The sequence below is a fragment of the Zingiber officinale genome, chromosome 7A (assembly GCF_018446385.1).
Source record: "Zingiber officinale cultivar Zhangliang chromosome 7A, Zo_v1.1, whole genome shotgun sequence".
NCBI lineage: Eukaryota > Viridiplantae > Streptophyta > Magnoliopsida > Zingiberales > Zingiberaceae > Zingiber > Zingiber officinale.
In genome coordinates this window covers 65,304,219-65,326,258 of record NC_055998.1, presented here as the reverse complement: position 1 = coordinate 65,326,258, position 22,040 = coordinate 65,304,219, and the positions used below count along the sequence as shown (strand labels likewise).

The following is a 22,040-nucleotide window of genomic DNA, read 5'->3' as shown; positions in this document are numbered from 1 at the left end:
AAAGGTACCAAATTTTCCTTCCGCCACTAAACAGGGAAGGATATATGCTTTGCTTCAGATCTCAGCTCGAGGAGCTAAAGAAAGAGTGGATCAATTCTTTTCTTGTTTCGCGTCCTTCCCTTTCCGTATTATTATCCATCCCTTTGTGTTTCGGTCAACTGTTCAATGAAGATTCTGGTGTTTTTGTTCATTTTTCATAATAACTATGCAAGATCGCTTCCAATGACAATTTGGTATAAACTGGGAATTTCGAACTGTTTTCTATTTTTCTTTTTCGTGTAAATTATCTTTAGTAATTTTTTTCAGTCCAACTTTTGCACACGTCAGCCGAACTACATTTTACGTGGTCACCTTCACTGCCCTGAAAGTCACGTTGGCGGTTGGTCTCTTCTCTGACGTGTATATAAATAAAAGTTCAAACCGTCGACGAAAAATAAATGAAGAGAGTCGTAACTAATTCACCAATATAATTTTGCACGTTGGCGTCATTCCTCGGGTGTCTACGCCATCTCTTCCCACCAGTAGTCGCCAATGGCTGCCTTTCCTCCCGGCTTTCTTCTCTTCCGGAACCCTAGCGCTACTCTCTACATTGCCCGGGTAGCCCCCCGCGGCTTGGGCCTGGCCAAGAGAGCTCGTCTCGTGCCCGCCGACAGGCGCCCGAAGAAGTACGTCGTTCTATCGGCTTCTCATGAGGAACCGGTAAGCTGAACTAAAGCATGTTTAATGTTTCTAGCTCTCCCATCCCATGTTTTTACTCTACTCTGCTCATCATCATCATCAACATTTGCTATTGTGCTGATGTTTTTGTCCCTTATTATTTCTCTTTTTTTATGCTAATTAGTTTTGTGCTATCAATTCTTAGGCAATGTAGTTTTTTTCCGTTTCCTGAAAAGATTAGGTAATGTAGATTCTGTGTCTGGCTTTTTGTTCAAGTGTTATTGCTCGATCTTGATTCTGAAGTAGTCACAGTTTCGTGGTTACTTGACATGATGGAAAAGATTTCAGGCCTTAGGCATATGAAAAAGAATGGGAAGACCTAAAGATGGAAATTTTAGAAGCCTATTGAGTAGTTTGGTAAAAAATTAAAAGAATCTGCTAAAATTCCGAGACTGTGACTGGAACATTTAGGATCTAAAATATTTTGTGGACATTATAAAAAAGCGTCAAACAACAAGTTACAACGCTTGTACAACTCAACAGAAAAATACAGGGGACTGTTAATCCTATTTGTATTGCTTTACACTTGGGTTTGTTCGAATGCTATCTGTTTTATAATGCATATGAAATGCTAAATGTCTTAATTCTGGTGTGAAGCATTTGGATATTGAACTGGAGAAGGATGATGATGACGTGAACAAAAACTCTGGATTCTCACAAGAACAATGGAAAGAGGCACTCAATCGGTTCAAGGTGGAAGCCTTAAAAGTCAAAGCTGTCTCAGAAAAAGCATATGCAGTTTATTCGAAGAAAATTATGGAAATGTTGACGGACAAAGCTGAGAAGCTGAAGATTCAAGCTGATAGAGCACAAAAAGATCTAAGTATACTTGCTCAAGACATGTCAAAAGAAGGGCAAGAGTATCTTTCTGCCACTGAAAAAAATTATCCTGATTTAATTAAGGAAATTACAGAGGCTTATGCTTCACGGGATAAAACCACTGCCATTTACTCAATCAGAGAGTTTTATCTTGGAATACCCTATGGTATGCAATAAGACTGGTATTCATATATGATTTTGCTGTGATGTTCTTTTGCCTAGTGATTGAGTTCAGATCTTTATTAGTATTATCAATACTTGTAGCCTTCTTTTGCAGTCATCTTCTCTAGTAGAGTTTTAAAAACAATGGAAACAAAATCCTATGCAGGTTGTTTTCTCTCCATTGGTGGTTTCTTATATTTCATGCTCACTGGAAGCATTCCTGCCATCCGGTTTGGTGTGATTCTTGGCAGTGCCATTTTGGCTTTGAGTGTGTCAAGCATGAGGTCATGGAAGAATGGAAAAGCAACACCTCTTCTTTTGATCGGGCAAACTGGTAAGTTGTTTTCCATCATCCGGTATCATTCTCATTATTTTTTAGGATCAAATTGTTGCTTTGATTGGCTCGCATTCTCACTGCTGTAGCTGGTAACAACTATTTGGTGCATTTTTTATCTCCTCAATTTTTATTAGTAACTTTTCTGAGTGGCATTCTCTTATTGATTAACAAAGATGGATTCATTATTAGCTGTATTGTTCTTGCCTACATTTGTATAGTGCTGATTATTGTCTACGTTTCCTTTCAACTTACTTTATGGTACTGAAGTCCTTAAGTTACTCACATCATGAATCGCATTTAAACTGAAAGCATCTGAATTTTTTATAATATTTTTTAATTTTTAGTAAATTAATTTATAAAAAGTCCTCCCTTGACAAACCAATTATGACCGATCCCAAGCCTCGATAAAGGAGGAGAGTTGCGCCAGTGTTAAAACTATGACAAATATTCAATGAATGGATCCATTAAACTATTGTGCTAATTCTACGTTGTTCCCTGGAAGGAACGGATTGCAGGGTTTGACTGTAACGTCTTGACAAAGACCGTTACATCTCCAGAACTCAGGTGTAGTTCTAAATATGCAAGAGTTTGCGTTGCAGGGTCCGATTGTAATATAACGGCAAGGACCGCTACATCTCCACGAGAACTTAGGTGTAGTGTTAAATAGGCAAGAGTTCTCACATCATATGTTAGATAAGAACAAATATCATAAGAAAACTACTAATATAAGATTTGGAACAGGGAACATAGAACATAGGAACTCTCACTGATAAATCAATGGAGGTAGTAGATACGACGATAATTATGAGAAGAATTAGTATTTTATGTGTATAAGAGACAAAAATAGTAGGCGAGAAGGCAAAACTGATAGAGGATTTGAGTTTTAAGTTATGTTACAAGGAAAGAGTAAAGCAAGAAGTAAAGTGAGTATTATTGTAGATAGTTCGTTAAAGGATGAAGTTGTAATAGTAATTAGAAAAGGGATATAATTATAGCCCTTAAGATAATAGCAGCGAAAGAAACTATAAACATAATTAGCGTATGTGCATCGCATGTAGGATTAGATGAAACTACTAAATCAAGGTTTTAGGATGACTTAGATGAAATATTATAAAATATTCTGTCAAATGAAATGATTTTAATAAGAAGTGATCTAATGGACATGTTGAAGTAAAAAATGAGGAATATAAGAGGATACATGAGGTTATGAGTTTGGAATGAGAAATGAAGAAAGAAAAACTATATTAGATTTTGCGATAACATATGATTTTATATTAGCTAATACATTTTTTAAGAAAAGAGAAGAACACTTAGTCACGTTCAAAAGTGAGAATAATAAATCGCAAATTAACTTTTTTATGGTTAGGAAGAAAGATAGATTTACAAAGATTGCAAGGTCATCCCTAAAGAAAGCTTAACTACCCTACATAAGTTAGTAGTGTTGGATATACGCCTCAAATATAATATCAACAGCAAGAAAATATGTACGACTTCTAGAATTAAGTGGTGGAAGTTAAAAGATGAGAAGCAAAATATATTTAAGGAGATGGTAGGAGTATAAGTATTAGGTGAAATATATGGTGACTCTAATATGACATGGAATAAGATGGTATTAACGTTAAAAATAGTAGCTAAAAGTGTAGTTGGTGAGTTAAAGGGGCATGCACAACTAAATAAGGAATCTTGATGGTGGAATGAGAAAGTATAAGAGAAAGTGAAGAAAAAATGAACAGTTTATAAGAAATTATATATTTGTAAGAATGAGAAAAACTTAAAAAAAATATAATACTCAAGAAATAGACTAAGAAAGTAGTGAATGAAGCAAAAAAAATAAAACTTTTGAATTATTATATCAAAATTAGATACAAAAGAAGGGGAAAGAAACATTTATAGAATAGCTAAAGTGAGTGGAAGGAAGACTAGAGATCTTATTTAAATAAAATATATTAAAGATGAATATAATAGAGTACTAGTAAACGATGAAGAAATAAAAGAGTGATGGAAGAGATATTTTCATCAACTTTTTAATGAAGGTTTACGTGACTAACTTAACTTAAGTAATTTAAGTAGATCAAATGAGTATAAAAATTTAATTTTTTTATCCTAGAATTCTAACTTCAGAATTAGAATAAACTTTAGATGAGATGCCTAATGGAAAAGTTGTTGGACTAGATAATATTTCGATAGAGGTATGGACGTGTTTAGGGAAGCAAGATATTGAATGACTTATAAAATTATTTAACATGATATTGAAAACTAAAAAAATGTCTAATCAACGGAGGGTAAGTACTCTAGTTCTCTTATATAAGAATAAAGGAGATGTATAAAATTGTGCAAACTATAGGGGTATTAAACTAATAAGTCATATCATGAAACTTTGATAAAAAGTAATAGAAAAAAGATTAAGGAAGGAGACTACGGTTATCGAAAATCAATTTGGGTTTATGCTTGGAAGGTTGACAATAGAAGCTATATATTTTATTAAATAATTAATTGAAAAATATCGAGAGCAAAAATAAGATCTGCACATGGCATTCATAGACTTAAAAAAGCTTATGATAGAGTTTCAAGAGAAATTATATATAGAATTCTAGAAAAGAGAGGTGTTAGTATAACATATATTGAACTAATTAAGGATATGCACGAGGATGTAACGATTAGAGTAAAAACTTCGGGCATAGTAATTGAAATATTTTCAATAAAGATAGGATTACATCAAGGATCAACTTTAAGTCCTTATCTTTTTATACTAATTATGGATGAACTGGATCGAGTCGGACGTGAGGGCAAGGGGGGATGAATCACGTGGTTTTGACAAAAAAGAAATAAGTAAGAAGACAAAGACAGACACGACTGATTTTATTTGGTTTGAAGCCTTTAGCGACTTCTACTCCAAGACCTAGGTCCTGCGAACTTATCGATGGGTAATCCACTAAAATAGCTCTTTTGGAACCACCGAAAGAGAGAATCGAGTACAAAAGAAAGTCGAAACATGTGCAACACACTACACTTGTCCTTTTTGCAATAATTAAGTACAGAATTTAAAGTTACCAAACACTTTTTTTTGAGTCGGTCGGCTCGAACTTAGTGTTTGGACGGCTTCTTAGCGGTAGATGGGTGTAGCAGCGTTGTAGCAGAGTTATAGCAAGAAGCCGAAGCAGTCGGAACGTCAATCGGATGCGTAGAATCTTGTGTATGAGTTGTTCTTTGAAGCTTGGTCGAGATGCTCTTATAAAGGCTATGGGAGGCACCTTCTATAGGGTTGAAGGCACCTCCAACGTGTAAAACTTATCCTAAAAAAAGCTGATCCTTATCGCCGAAGAGGTCAGAATTTTATCTTGCGGAAGACGCCTTCTATAAACAGTGTTAAGACGCCTTCCAATGCTTGAAGGTGCCTCGGGTATTGTTCACCCGAGGCTTTTTGTGCTCTTCTTGCCTTGCAAAATGTGTTAGTCCAATAAACTAAATAATAATCTGCAAGATAAGTGTTAGCACAATAATAATGAGTAATAATAATTAGCTCCTGTCCTCCCTAGACCAGGAACTAGTCAAAGTCTTAAGTTAGGGATCCAAAATGGACCTAAATTGAATCAACGCCTGCTGTCCCTTAACCGGAATGCGTCCTCACTATGTTACTCTCCTCCAGTGACTTACCTAACTTACCAACTTACAGTTTGTCGACTAGCCTCTTGACTCACCTGGCCTTTATACTAGTTGCCAGGTCCGCAGACCCAACTAGACTTCTGTTAGTCGTCAGGTCTCGCGGATCCAACCAAACTTCTTGTTAGATATCAGGTCGGCGCTTTGACCTATCTGAGTTTCACACCAACTATCAGGTCCTCAGACTTAGTTGGATTTCTGTCTAGTGTCAGATCCTTTAGACCCGTCAACTCTTACACACTTGGTAAAATAATTAGATCACATAAAAACCTAATATAACTCACTTGTCATTCATTAAAACCTGAGTTGGACTGTTAGTGAAAATTATACCAGTAGAACTCACTGCACACATTCAAGACACAATATCGTGGTTATGTTGTTTGCAAATGATATTATTTTGATAGATGAAACACGTGAAAGAGTAATTCTAAACTAGAATTTTGGTGGAAAATTCTAGAAGAGAAAGGTTTTAGGCTTAGTAGAATAAAGACAGAATATATGAAATTTAAGTTTAGCAATATTAGATATAATGAGAAATTGTTAAAATAGGAGATGATGAGTTGCCCAAAACCGAGAGCTTTAGATATTTAGGATCATTTTTGCAAAATGATGAAGGGATTGAAAGATGTCTTACATAGAATACAAGCAGGATGGTTGAAATGAAGGAGAACGTCAAGTGTTTTATGTGATCGTAAAGTACCTCTAAAACTTAAAGGAAAATTCTATAAAATTGCAGTTAGACCTGTTATGTTATATGGAGTTGAATGTTGGGTTATGACTCGAGCATATGAGCAGAAGATGAGAGTTGCAGAGATGAGGATGTTAAGGTAGATGTGTGGACATATAAGAATGGACATAATAAGAAATAAGAGTATTAGAGAGAAAATCGGAGTTGCATCTATCGAGGGAAAACTCTGAGAAATGTTTAAGATGATACGGACATGTACTTAGATGACCAATAAATGTTCCAGTTAGGTGATGTGAAACTATGACAAACATGTATATCAAACAAGAGGAAAATTAAAAAAGACTTGGTTAACAATAATAAAATAAAATAAAATTTATGTAAGTATAGATGATGATATAGTAGGAGATAGACCTCAATGACGTAAAAGGATCTATATAGCCGACCCCACCTAGTGGGATAAGCCTTGGTTGTTATTGTTGTTATAGTAAATTAATTTATAATGAAGTTGGTCATTTTAGATCTTTCCTACCTCTTGCATATGATAAAAACTCTTATGTGAAAGCCTGGCCCGTAACAAACCGCAACAAGAAGTTTCCTTTGAAGATGTTAATGCCATGTGATCTTAAGAGTAAACCAAGTGTTACAATTCTAACACTTGCATCTATACCAATTGATTTCAAGTCCCTATTGGTATTCGAGGTGCCAGTTTATCATCACTTAAGTTACCTAAAGCTCTAATGCTTAGAACTTAAATGAGCCTCTGAGATTTTTAGTCGAAGAATGGGGAGACAAGTTTTATAACTTCAAATAAAAATGCATAGCAATGGTATCCACATATATGCACGTTTACTTTGCACTATAATCACCTTGTTTCAATCAGCAAACAAGAATCTATTTTAACTTGAGAAGAATCAATACTTTTTTCTATTTCTAGTGTCTCATTCACACCATTCTCATGCAGAAGAGACTTGTTGAGCAGAAACAGTAAGTGAACAACTTAATTTATTAACTATTATAAATAATTATTAATTCATTTTCATTACCATCTCTATGATAAATTCATTATGGTATTGATCTTATGGGGGGAAAAAAATAGAGGGCCACTCCTTTTTATTCAAATCATCAAAGAAGCATTTTGATTTCTAAATGGCATCCCACCTAGTTCTTTTGTCAAATTTAACATGTAAACTCACCTAAACTGCTGCAACTTTAGCTAAGATACATGCCTAAGCAAACTCACAGTTATAAATTTTTTAAAGATATCAAAATATTATTAAAAAAGTTATAAATCTACCATAAGTTTTAAAAAACATTACATGTTTAAAATTATTACATGAGGTATATATATTTTTTTAAAAAATATCAATATATATATATATATATATATATATATATATATATATATATATATATATATATATATATATATATTACAAATTTAAAATTAACAAAAAAAAACTAAAAGTTTTAAAAAAATTATAATTTGAAAAAAATTCAAAATATAAAGTTTTCTAAAAGAGTAATAGAAATCAAAGTCATTCAATTTCTATAAGTTTAGGAGTCTTCAAAACATAACATGAAATATGATTATAAAATATATTTTTGGTCAAAATTGGCTAAAATATGGTCTTCCTCAAATTTTAAATTGATTAGATAAATGCAGTCTAAGAATTTATTAGAGTTAACTTATACTTTTAAAACGACCAAATTAACACCTTAAAAATAATATGTAAAAATTTTAGCTTGGCTACATGACTATTTTTTTATATATTCTTTAATTTGAATTGACAGATGCACTGAAGGAAGTGATTGGAAAGAAATAAATGTGCAACAATATAAGTTGATTGGATTTGAATTGACTTTCAAAGTGGCCATGTAACACTTTTGGCCAAAAATGATACGTGGCGTTTTTTTGGGGTCTTTTTTGAATTTTAATAGATAAATGCACTCTAAGAGGCTATTTAAGCACTCATATTTACAAAGTGACCGAACAAAAATTACAATTTTGGCAGTCATTTATGAGAATTTTTTATACTGGATAGATAAAATACTATAGATGAACACTAGGGCACCGTTGACACTCAAAATGACAATGTAGAAGTTTTAACTTGAGTTTTTTTTTTTTTCCCTTTTTGTGCTTTTTGAATTTGAATTGATAGCCACCCATGCAATGTATGCATTGTAGGAGCCGATTGAAGTTCACCCATGCTCTCTATTGCGGCAAAAGGTGACTATGTTCGTCCCAATATCTCTATCAATCTGTCCCAAGGTCAACACGAAGAAGGTAAATCACGGGTGGCTACTATCTTTTAGAATAGTAACTAGCACATAAGGGAGGTATTTACTTCGACTTTGTCGAGATTCGAACCCCAAACTTGATTATGGCAACATCTCATGTGCTACCTACTAGACCCATCCGGCACCAGGGGTTGCCCCCGTGCTGCTCTATAGGTGCATGCGCCCGTCGACTTGTCCCTTGGCATGGTTGGTGGTTGACAAAAAATGTCATCCTGAACGACCCCTTTGAACCAAATGCCTGGCACCGAGGGCTGCCTCCGTGCCGCTCTATAGGTGCATGCGGCCGTCGGCTTATCCCTTGGCATGGTTGGTGCTTGGCAAAAAATGTCAACCTGAACGGCCTCTTTGAACCAAATGTCTGGCACCGGGGGCTGCCCCCCGTGCCGCTCTATAGGTGCATGCGCCCGTCGGCTTGTCCCTTGGCATGGTTGGTGCTTGGCAAAAAATGTCACCTTGAGCGGCTCCTTTGAACCAAATGCCTGGCACCGGGAGCTGCCCCCGTGCCGCTCTATAGATATTCGGGTTCCGTCGCCTCGTCCCTTCGCAAGGTTGGTCGTTGACAAAAAATGTCAACCTGAATGGCCCCTTTGAGCCATATGCCTGGCACCGGGGGTTGCCCCCGTGCCACTCTTTAGATATGCGGGTTCCGTCGGCTTCGTCCCTTCGCAAGGTTGGTCGATGACCAAAAATGCCCCGACATCTTGGGTTGCCCTCGTGTCGATCGGTCTATGGTTGTGTGTGCATTCGGCTTGTCCCTCCGTAAGGTTGGTCGATCTCAAGTGACCCCTTCGAACCAATCATATGTTCGGCACCGGGGGTTGCCTCCGTGCCGCGTCATGGCTGCGTGTGCCGTCGACTTGTTCCTCCGTTTGGTTGGTGCCCCTCTCCGGTTGCTCATCCATGCTCTCTATGGACTTTAGGAGACTAAATGGATAGGTAGCTTTGGCCCAATTCATTTTGAGTCTTTTTCTAAATTCAATTCGAATATATCCATGCGCTCTAGAAGACCATTAGATTTCGCCAATTGTGACCATGCAACTCATGTTTTTGGCCAAAATTATTATATAATCAATTCTGACCAAACATATCATTTTTTAAATTTATATTTCACTTCATTTTTTTAATAAAAAATAATTTGTATCACTTTGATCTATATTACCAAAATTTTACATTTTGTGAGAATATTTTTAAAACTTTTTTTGTATTTTTTGATAATTTTTTATATTACAATGCATGTTACAATTTTAAAATAATTATGGAAAATTTATATTATTTTGTTCTTTGTTACTTTCTTTCTTAAAATTTTATATTTTAAGATTTTATAATATATATTAAAATTTATATTTTTATGTCTTTTTAAAAATTAATCTAGTACTTTTTAAAATTTTATATTAGAATTGGTATCACTTTGCCCTTTTTAAAAGTTCTAACCAAAACTACTACCTGAGTGTAGGATTAGACTAGTTGGACGGTCAATTTAATTTCTTTTAAATGACAGTAAAAATGAAACGATCCTTTGATGATTTAGAAAATAAGGGAAAATGAATTTAATGATTTAATCTGTTTATATAGATATTTATATACAGAGAAAAATGATCATATAATTATGGTACACCTATCAATCATTAATTATAATTAATTTTAATCTTTATAATTAAGCTAATTTAAATCAATCATAATCCCTACAATTAAGAGATCTTTGGAAGTATTTAATACTTCCCCTCAAGCTGGAGTATATATGTCGATCATATCCAGCTTGTCATAAAGTTCTGAGAATCGTTTTCCTCTTAATGCTTTAGTGAAGACATCAATAACTTGGTTGGATGATGATATGAACGGAGTGATAATTTTTTAACTTATTACATACTCACGAATAAAGTGATAGTCAACCAACCTCAATATACTTAAACCTATCATAAGAAATTAGGTTACTTGTAATGTGAATAACTGCTTAATTATCGCAGTACATTGGCAGTGGTTCATTGTAGGTGAACCTTAATTCTTCAAGCAAATTCTTTCGCTATAACTTCTTAGTTACAGTGTGAGCCATGATTGTATTTGACTTCGACAGTCGACAGTCGATCTGGCAACACCAGTTGTTTCTTACTAGGCTATGTTACTAGATTTCCCCCTAGATAAGTGCAATACCCAAAACTAGATCGTCGGTTGATTTTAGATCCAGCATAGTCGATATTAGAATAAGTTTCAATCTTTAGGTGTCAATTTCTCTCAAATGACAACTCTTTTTCGGGAGATTTCTTAATGTACTTAAGAATCTTGATAGCGGCATCTCAATGAACTTGCTTTGGTTTATCCACAAAACAACTGAATATTTCAACTGTAAAGGAGATGTCAGGTTTCGTTATTGTTAAATAGATAAGTTTCCAACAAGCCGCCTATATTTTACATCATCCTCAAAGAACTCTCCAGTATCATCCTAAACACTTGAATTGATATCCATAGACGTATCAACCGATTTCATTCCAAGCAATCCAGTTTTTTTGAGTAAATATATAGTATACTTCTGGTGGCATAATAAAACTCCAGATTTGTTATGAGTAATTTTAATTCCCAAGAAATACTTAGGATGCCCCATATCCCTCGTCACAAAGTGTTATTGCAAATACTTCTTAACTTTGTCTATCCCACATATATCACCGTCAGAAATTAGGATATCATCAACATAAACAATAAGAACGATAATCTCATTTGTGCTCTGTTGTTCAAACACAAAATGATCTGATTTACACTGTTTGATGGGAAGAGTATGGTTGAGGCTTAGAAAACCTAGCATTAGTACAGGTGTAATAATATGATATCCTTTTTTGTGTGAGAGAATATCTAAGTATGATACATTTAATAGAGCGAGAAGATAATTTATCCAAGCCAAGAGTAAAATTATGAATCAAATAAACACAACCAAATATACGAGGAGACATAGAGAAAAGAAATATATCAAGATGAAAATAAGAGAAGGGGATATCCCCATGTAACACAGTAGACGACATCCTATTTATGAGAAAGCAAGCTGTGAGAACAACATCACCCCACAAAAACTTAGAAACATGCATGTGACAAATAAGAGTACGAGTTAATCTAACATATGATGGTGCTTACGTTCAACAACTCCATTTTGTTGGGATGTGTATAAACAAGTGGTTTATGAATTATACCATGAGAATCACAGAATGTAGACAATGTTTTCTGAATGAAATCAAGTGCATTATCGATACGAAGAATGCGCAAGGTAACATAATATTGAGTTTTCATTTCATTATAAAATGATGCTAACACCTTAGAAACCTCACTTTATTTTTGAGTAAATACAACTAAGTCGCGCGAGAATAGTCATCAACAAAAATTATAAAATACTGAAAACCTCCTCTCGACTCAACTCTACTAAGTCCCCAACCATCACAATGGACAAGTTCAAATGCAAAAGAACTATGTTTATCAACTCATAGGACTCACATTGGATTAATAGACAGAATGAGAACTAAACTTTCAAGAGCAAAAGAAGATGAGTGACATAGAATACAATACCACTGATAAGGAGATAGTTGTTGAGAGTGCCCAGGAACTTACAGGTGTAACTGAATCTAGATAGTATATGTCATTATTCTCATGTCCACCAATTATTCTTCGTATGCAAGTCCTGAAAAATACAATAGGATGGATAAAAAGATATAGATTAGTTGCGAGCTTTTGTTTGCCAGCTTATAGGCAATAAACTAATAGGAAATTTAGGTGAAAAGAGAGCATTGGTAATGGGTCTGACAACACCTCTTCTCATAATCAGATAATAGGTACTATTGGCTAGACGGACAGAGGATAAAGATGATAAAATAAAAGAGGAAGAGAAAACATATTTGTTACTAGTAATACGAGCAGATGTACTAGAATCCAACATCCAAGACTTATCACAAGACATAGCAAACACACCTGGAGAGGATGAGATAACATTGACAGAGGGAATGCTTGTAGAAGAGCGAAACAATTTCTTATATTCAGTACGAAAAATAGAGACCATATCATCATGATTGCCAGTATCTAGTGATGGAGTCGATAGTTTGGTAGATGTATTATTAGCCTAGTCATGTTTACCAAATTTTGCCCAACACTTCTTGAAGGCATGGTTGGAACGTGTCACACCCCAGAGGTATAATTGTCCAACAGAATAGATGGTACCTCCTAGTGACAATGTACAATACAACATAATATAACCCACAAAGTTGGAAATAAACACAACGGAAGATAAAAGATAACCAACTATGCAATATAGAGATTTACACAATCCCACACAATATAAAAAACATAAATAAACTGCGTGTCAACATGACTTAACACAATAAATATCACAACTGAATACAGATACACTAGACGACTAAAATCCACGAATCAAAACCAAATGTAAATACAAAATAGCAAGACATAATGTGGAAAATACAATCTCGAGTGTGGTGTGGGACCGACAGTCAAGACCTCTGAGTGACATGACACACCCTCTAGCTGCTAACTTAGAAATAAAGGGAAAGTAAGGGGTAGTGAGTACAAAAAAAATCCTGTGGGTATAACATAGATAGTGAATAATAGTACTATAAGGAAATCAAATAATGCAGTCTCAGGTAAAATACTTACTTCAAAGATAGGAGCACCAAAATAATAATCGGCTAACCGACAACATAATCAATAATATAACACACTAACCTGCTCAACCAAATCTAACCAATAAATCAGGAGAACCTATAGTACATCCCTTTCTGCACGAATAAATACATGACCAACATATAGCAAACATATAACAAACACTGACTGCAGGAGAACACTCTACCACGGATGGCCCCGTGAGCAGTCTGGTAAGTAAATAACAAGCAATGACTACAGGAGAATATTCTACCATGGATGGTTCTGTGGGCAGTCTGGGTAAGTAAATAACAATCACTGACTGCAGGAGAATGCTCTATCATGGATAGTCCTGTGGACAGTCAGGGTAAGCAAATAGTCATTGTCTGTGGACGAACTCGCTACCACGAATGATCTGGTGGGCAGACATGATATATACGTAACTATTTAGCTATGGACTGCACGTGAACTCGCTACCACGAATGTCTTATGGGCAATCGTACGTATCATGATCACTTATGACTCTCTCAACCACGAATGAGAGACGATGATCGACAAGATATATCAACGGTCGCTGACGACTCTCTTAACCACGGATGAGAGACAATGATCGATAGGGTATAACAATGTGGGTCTAACCTCACTAGCATTTAGGCATGAACATAAATAACAAACAAAGTTTAGTAGGATACTCGATATCCTACAATACGGTATGGTCCTACTAATACACAGGAATGAATAAATATCAAGTTGGTAACTTAGTTCAATATTTTTCAGTTATGCCACGGTATAGTGTCACTAGCATAATAATACAAGCATAAATGGTCATAAATAGAATGGATAACAACGAGATTGTATGGATATCAAAATAAATCAATATACAAAATCAAATAATAAAAGATCAAACTCAAGAAGCAAGAGCGAATAGAGTCAAGATAAATACAACTATCAATCAGAATAATAAGTCATGCACTAGAGTCAATGAACTATGAAAGTAAGGGAAAAAGTACCCACCTTAAATATAGACCGTGCTGAAACTATCCTCATATTAAAATGCTCGTTTCGTATCAGTGTCCTGTATCACAGGATACATATTATAGCTAAGTTCTATCATAAACCAAGTAGCAAAATCTAATCCTAATCTAATTAGGTAACACCAATTAATTCATCCTATGAAATTAATAGATCAGGTACTACATTGGTGGCAAAAGGCGAATACGTTCGCCCCCAGTGCCTCCGCCAACCCGTCCCAGGACCAACACGAAGGAGGTAAATCACGGACGACTATTAACCTTTGGAATAATGAGATCAGATACTATATTGATCTTTAACCAACTACTATATTGATCTTTAACCAACTGATTAATTTATCCATCTATTAATCCATCTATCAATTACTCTTTAATTAATCCAGATTGATAATTCTCCAAATACATGATTTATTAACTAATCCAGTATTTAATCAAACCAATCTCTAATTCAATTACATATCACATTAATTCACAACTAAATTAATCATCCCTTAGTTTAATCAGATCCAAATTTAATTAATTGTATCAACTAATCCATCAAATTATCATCAATCAACTAATAAATATATAATTAATGGTTAACCAACTAATCAATATCTTCAAAGCAATAAACATAAATTCAAATAGGGGTGTAATTGAGTCAAACTGAGTCGAACTCTTGAATGTTTGAGTTTGACTCGTTTATAATCGAGCTGAACTCAAGCTTTATTTAACGAATATATTCATGACTCATGAACTTATTCGAACTTTTATCGAACCTAAACGAGCTTACTAAATATAAATTATAAATTTAAATATTCATTAAAAATTAAATTATATATTTAGAAAAAATTATAATATTTATTTTAAAATTTATAATTTCATTCAAATAAATAAATTTAATATATTTGTCTATATATTTCATGAGTGGAGAATAAAATCTATAAATTCAATATCAAAAATATAATTTTTTTTAATTAAAAGTTGATTTATGAACTTAACACATGTTCACGAGCTAACGAGTCGAATATTATGAAACTTGAATTTGATTTATTTATCTTAACGAACCTTATTAAACGAGTTCAAACGAACTTTTATCGAATCGAATTTCGAATAACTCATGAACGACTTAATTTATTTACACTCCTAAATCCAAATCACTGTTGAAATAATGAATGATCGTTACCCAATTCTTCACCTAAATCATGAGATTCCAATAAACCCTAGGAACATGGTGAAATCAACTCCTATCAACAAGTGATCAATCTAATCTACTAAATTGAGATTAACATCATGTGAGCGATCTAACTCCTCCGTAATATTCCTCAAATCAAATTGTAACATAAATCAAACTAAACAAATAGAACTATAGGGTAAAGAAATTCACTACCCTACGGCTTCTCTTCCGGTTCCGGTTGTACAATGGAATGGGGTAGGCAATGGAGGGTCGGCAGCTGCTGCTGATCAGATGAAGCGGCGCCCAACTGAGGCAGGGCAAATCACAGCAATTGCCACGGTTGCTCAGAGCCGTGGTAGGTCGCACCACTGTAGTGTCTAGGTCAATGGCGTCGCTGGGCTAGCCTCGCACGATGTGAGGGAGAAACGATGAAGAGGGGCGGCAGATCTGTGGCTATTCGCAGGCGGTTGGTTGGTCACTGGCGGTGGTTTAGGGGTGAGGCGCGCAAGGAGCAGTGCCCGTAGTTCTCACGGCACGGACAGTGGACATGACGGTTTCGGCTTCTGCTCAGGGTCCAAGTAGAGGTGAGGCAGTGGCGACCGCAACAGGGAGACCGGCGCTCTCGCAACAGTCGACGTCGTCGGCGTCGTCGCGCTGGCCTCACACTGAGTAGCGGTGTCGACTCTGGATCGGGAGTAGAAAGGAAGAGGCTCGGTGAAGAGGCGAATCCGGCGGCTCTCGCACAACCGGCGGCGTTGACCCTCGCGACGGTGGCGACCGCGCGAAGAGAGCGTCGCCCAAGAGGGAGGGGCGGCATGGATTTAGGGCACGGGTGAGGAAAAGGAAATTCATTTTAGGTTTTAATTAAATAAACTTCTGTCATTTAAATGAGATAGCCAGACTTTCCTTTTATCCCATTTATCTCCATAATTTTTTTAAAAGGTTCATTTAAATTTCAGAAAAATCCTTTCTAAAAAATTTCCGCAAGGTTATTTCTCAATTAACCATATTATTTAATTATTATTTGATTATTATATTTAACAGAATGATCAGTGAAGACAACTATTCCTAGTGGTAACACAACCACGACTACTATTACTATCCCGAACCGGTTGTAGAATGGAATCTAAACCGGATAGGAACTTCACAACTAAGAACTTCTCCCACTAATTCTTTCGAGTTTGAGCGTCACAAGAGATCGGATGGTATAACAGAATTTCATTGGCAGTCTCCTTAAGAGTAGCAAAATAGTCGCAAACAGATTGACCATCGATGAAGAGAGAAGAGTTTTTCATATACTTTGAAAACCAGAGAAATGTTCTTGTTATTCGAATACATATCCCGTAAAGCATCCCACATCTCCTTGTCAGTTTCCACAAACATAACATTAGTGCTCGCAGACTCCTAATTATTGAGAAGCCAAGCCATAACAGAATAATCGTCTAAAACCCAATCTGAATATTTCGGATCTTTAGGGTCAGGAGGGCAGGACAACATTCCTTATGGGATTCAAGGAATAATTCAAACGAACGTGACCACAAGAGATAATTGGTCCCATTCAATTTAATAGTGGTAGCCAAATTGAGTTTAGAATCTAAAGACTTCATCATAGGAGAAAATTAGATATAGAACTTGAGTAGTAGCAGATTAGGGCAGCGTTGGTTGATCCAGCAGCAGGCAACAGCAGCCGTAGTAGAAGGCGGCAGCAAGGGACGGTGACGAAATCGACAGCAAAGGACGTCGGTGTTGAAATCGACAGCAAGGGACCTCGACGCTGAAATCGGCAGCAAAGGACGTCGGCACCGAAACCAGTAGCAAGGGATGTCGACACCGAAATCGGCAACAAGAGGCATTGATAGTAGTAGGAGGCACAACAATAGCAATGACGGCAGAAAAAAAAGGTCAAAGAAGGAGAACTTGCTATATAAAAGAGAAAGAGATAATATATTTCCAATGACCTAATCTATTTATATGTAGATATTTATATACATAAGGAGGGAAAGAGGATCCTATAATTATGGTATGCCTATCAATCATTAATTATAATCAATCTTAATCCTTATAATCAAGCTAATCTAAATCAATCATAATCCCTAAAATTAAGGAAATCTTTGGAAGTATTCAACAAATCTTATTCTAGATCTGGTTCTAGTCACTCCTTGCTTGATTTTTTTTAACTAATACTGCTACTTATCTTAAATTGTTTTTAATTTCCATAATCACATGTACTAATAACAGCCCCTCTCATCTTGCAGCAATTTCTACAATTGTTTTCTTCAAGCATTGGCAGTTGTGTTCTCAGGTACATGTTTGTTTGGTTATGCAGGTAGAATGGCGTGCTAATAATAAGTTCATAATGATTTTTACAATTCCTTTGGGACAAATCCAAGTTTTCATTAAAATTTTGATGATATGTTTATATTCAATCATGCAGATGGGATTATTTTCAAATCGTTTGATGCTTCTTATCAGGTTAGCATGCACTTAATCATAATGAATTTATGTGGTTGTTCTAATACTTTCGGAACAATGGAAACATTTAATTTCAAAGAAATCTTACCATATCTTGTTCTCAGTCTATTCCTGATAAGTGAAAAAAATAGAAAATTGTATATATTGTTTTTTGTTTATAGCCGCATTGTTGCCCAATGTGCAATTAACTAAAACAAAAGATGTATTTTTTTTGTATGTAAAATATTTTAAACATTCATAATGGAAAAACATTTTAACAAAAAAGAAGTAAGAATAACTTTTTTTTGTTGCTTCAAAGATAACAAATCATCTAACATTTAGTATGCATCAAAGGATTTAATATTATAATTATAGAGATACTCTCATACAATGTTGTTACAATCATAACAATAATATTGTTTTCTTAATTTAAAAGTCTCTTTTAAAGAAAATACAAAGAAAAACATATCCCACAATGTTATAAATTATAACTTTATCTTACTAGTTAGATAATAAATTATTTTACCAAAGTACATGATTAATAATGTACAATATATACACTGCTAATCAGATTAATATAGCATATGAAGTACATAATTCTAATAACTATAGTAACCATCCATTTGAACATATGAAGCACATAATTCTAATAATCATCCCTTTGAAGGGATCCCTAACTAATTGTTAATGAGTAAAGCATTTATATATTTGAGAAGCCATTACATCTATCAAAATTAGATATAACATTTTTCTGCATGGCAAAGGAACTGTAAATTTTGGATAAATGCTGTAACATGTAAATGTAATCTTTAGCTATTACATTCTCCATATTTTACTCCTGATCTCATCCACTTACTAAAATATTAGAAAACATAACAGTTATATTATGTAATGAGAGTAATGCATCCATAATAATTTTCCCAAACTCGACAAAACTTTTAAAAAATAATATGATATTTATATGATGTAACAAAGTAGGAGATCATCTTTGATTCAAAGAAGATCATAGTCCTTTTCACTCTTTTCATGTTAATCTTTAACCTTCCAACACCATCTAAAGGAAGATTATAATAATCACATGCATCATCCTCTCCTTCATTTGCAGAATCTGATTTCTGAATCCTGCATCAGTTTTCTCCATTAAAAAAATAGATCTAATCTTTCATTCTCCCTTGGTTCAAATATCCTATTATTTCTAAACCTCCATAATTTCCAGAGCAAGCCGTGGCACAAACCTCTAAGATATATGGCTTCATACTCAATTTGATGTGGCTATCTTATTTAAAGAACATGTTCCATTGGAAAACTTGCCATTTGGCTTATTATTCATCCAGCCTCTACATGCCTCTGTGCATGTAAGAAACAATGGTATCTTGTCTCAAACTTCTTCTGCATATCCCACAGCTTGAATCTTTTACTAGTAGACCTCTTCCAGCAATCTGTCTGATCAGTATTTTCTCATTGATAATCAGCCAAACTGTTACTTATACTTTGTTAACAGTGAATGTTGCCACATATTACTGAAAAGTTCTGATGATATACCTCCATTTGCAAGCAACTTGTACATTGAATGAACTATGGATAAACCACTTGCATTCCATCTCCATTCTATAAAATCATTGTTACCAGAAATCAGCTGAGCAGATTGGATAGCTCTTCTGAGTTGCATTAAATCATTATATGCCATTGTAGCCCCTGAAACCAGCTTATATTCCAGTCTTTTACTGAAAATTCAACCACTGAAATATTTATATATTAAACCACTCAACGCATAGCTAGCATCAAAGTGTATATATATATATATATATATATATAGAGAGAGAGAGAGAGAGAGAGAGAGAGAGAGAGAGATGCTTTTGGAAATAATAACCAATCTTGGATTTGGTGAATAGTGGGGCAATGCTGGGTTTCTATGTCTATAGAATTGCATCCGACTTCAACAAGTCTGAAAAAGTGGAGCAGAGTTCAGAAGCCTAACGGACACAGTTGAGGTTAGATATTTACATTTATAATTTTCTTTGTACATTTGGATAGACATTATATTCTTTTTGCACACAATATAATATATAAGCTGAAGATCCTAATTAGCAGGATGAATTAGTGAAGATGACTCTGAAAGAAAGATGCTGTCACCTGCCATTGCTTTCTCTTCCTGTACGTACCAGATGATTGTGCTTGTTGACATCAGGGGTTGTGAAAGTTTCTTGAATTGTTGCATCATGCTCTCTCTCAGATGTTGGGTAATACAATGATACATAAATGATTCCATATGTCGGGTTAGGGTAGCTATTCTTTTTCTTTTGAGTTGCATGTTAATGGTGTTGCAGTTTCTCTTTGGAGTTGAAACATTTTGCTCTTTTATGTTAATGTTCAACATTAATAGAGCACTAACTCAAAATGACTGAGTTTGCCAGAGTATGTTGTTTTTTCCAGACTAGTGAAGGGTGAGGTGACGAGAGGATATTGTATCACTTGTGAATTGCTGAGATATGTGCTTTCAATGAGTGTTAGATAGGGGTATGATAAGATGCCTCGATTCTTTTTTAGCATTGAGTATTTTTAGTCGATACTCTTCTGTGTCAAATTTCCTAAGCCATGTATTTGGATTTTGAGTTCTTGACACCAAGCCACACAACTTTCCCTGATATCTGCACAATATGGTTGGCTCATTCCAATCTCAGTATCCTGTCCTTGCCCCTTTCATCTCAAAAACCTAAAGCCATAACTAACAAATCTGTTGGGTTATATTCTCATTTCATTCCTTAAAAACACCCTTTAATCCTGAAATTTGAATTCTCCCTATTGTAAGATAGTAAATCCTGACTATGTTCTTCCCCGAGAAGGTTGTAGAATGTTGTTATCATCCAAGGAAATCAATAGGACTCGTGAGTTGGACAACATGAAGAAAAGTCAAATGGCATAAAAGCTCGTAACTTCAGTGATTTTTCGTGTTTGTGATTTTTGTATGTTGCATCAATTAGTGAATAATAATTTTTTTATACCAATGATTTTCCTGTGTTTACTGAATGACCTTGTTATGTTCTATTACGGAATTTGCATTGTCTACAATCGCAGTTGAAATAGTCACAAAGTTGTTATAACTTGAGGTTACTAACTGTGGACTATATAGAGTATTTATATGTGTAATCTTCTAAAATGCCATAAAGGTGGCCCTGGTGAGGTTTCTTTTTCACTAGAAAAGGAGATTTATATTATACTATTGAAGATTGAGCTAGATGTCTTGTTGATGAATGATATCTACCAATAGCTAGCTATTACACACTTGTTTGTAATAATCTTGTGGCTAGGCGAGGTACTCAACTAGAATGTGTTTGCTTGCTCTAGTGCTAAATATAATTTAGAATTTTGGTTTAAGGTAATCAATTAGTTAGCTAATGGTCGGATTAATATGTTTATTTTCTTCTCTCAATAGTAAAACGTGCTTAAAAATATTTAAAGTGTCCTTTCATGTATATATAAATTTATCGAGTTATATGTAATATGATTATGAACATATTTGATTATATCAGTAAAAATTAGGGTAATAGAATAGATTGATTAATCTATTTTTTTTTCCTGCTTTCACTTTCCTTTAGTTAAGTTGTCTGCTTAGAAAATTTTGAGTCAATTGACGTGAACATGTGAAAGTTTTGAAAAGAGAAGTAATTTTTTGGTTGTTCAATTTTGTCTGAAATCCATTGTGCTTGAAAGGTTTGCACAGTGAAAAACTTTAACGTGCAGAACATAGGTTGTTTATTTAGTTCACCGCCATCTGAGGTGATTACTCCAAGTTCTAACAATCTATCACCACCAATAATAAATTTCCTCATTCTCAGACCAAATTTGGAGAGGAAGAAACATTTTACAACAGTATTGCACAATATCCCTTTCTCTTTTTCACTTGAAGATTGTTGAGATTGAGCACTTTGAACTACAGTTGAGCAAGAGAATTGTAACATAGAAGTGTGTAGGAGACAACTGAAAACCCTTTTAAACATGCTTTAATTGGGCTGTTTCTTACACTTTTTTGCCACCACTAGTCAATTGCTATTATTCACCAATCAACTGATGTAGAGCTTAGACAGTTGAATGGTTACT

General features: G+C 34.7%; 1 protein-coding gene across 3 annotated transcripts; it reads left to right on the top strand.

Annotated features, from left to right (window-relative positions):
- The first annotated feature begins 439 nt into the window (after positions 1–439).
- On the top strand, positions 440–20,413 carry LOC122001454 (protein FATTY ACID EXPORT 3, chloroplastic-like). Of its 3 annotated transcripts, none has more exons than XM_042556198.1 (7): positions 440–699; positions 1,315–1,702; positions 1,865–2,032; positions 17,747–17,793; positions 17,926–17,963; positions 19,835–19,933; positions 20,034–20,413. In XM_042556198.1, exons 1-6 carry the CDS (start codon positions 532–534, stop codon positions 19,917–19,919), a joined length of 894 nt encoding a protein of 297 aa, XP_042412132.1. In that variant the 5' UTR covers positions 440–531; the 3' UTR covers positions 19,920–19,933; positions 20,034–20,413. The 3 variants fall into 3 exon arrangements, with proteins under 3 accessions (XP_042412132.1, XP_042412133.1, XP_042412134.1); XM_042556199.1 differs by having other exon boundaries at positions 20,031–20,413; XM_042556200.1 differs by having other exon boundaries at positions 20,020–20,413.
- Positions 20,414–22,040: the final 1,627 nt, after the last annotated feature.

Excerpts from the sequence above, each read along its gene's own strand:
- LOC122001454 (XM_042556198.1), top strand. The coding sequence starts at position 532 with ATGGCTGCCTTTCCTCCCGGCTTTCTTCTCTTCCGGAACCCTAGCGCT. Across the intron at positions 1,703-1,864 it reads TTATCTTGGAATACCCTATG|GTTGTTTTCTCTCCATTGGT; the intron begins GTATGCAATAAG and ends AATCCTATGCAG. Across the intron at positions 2,033-17,746 it reads TCTTTTGATCGGGCAAACTG|CAATTTCTACAATTGTTTTC; the intron begins GTAAGTTGTTTT and ends CTCATCTTGCAG.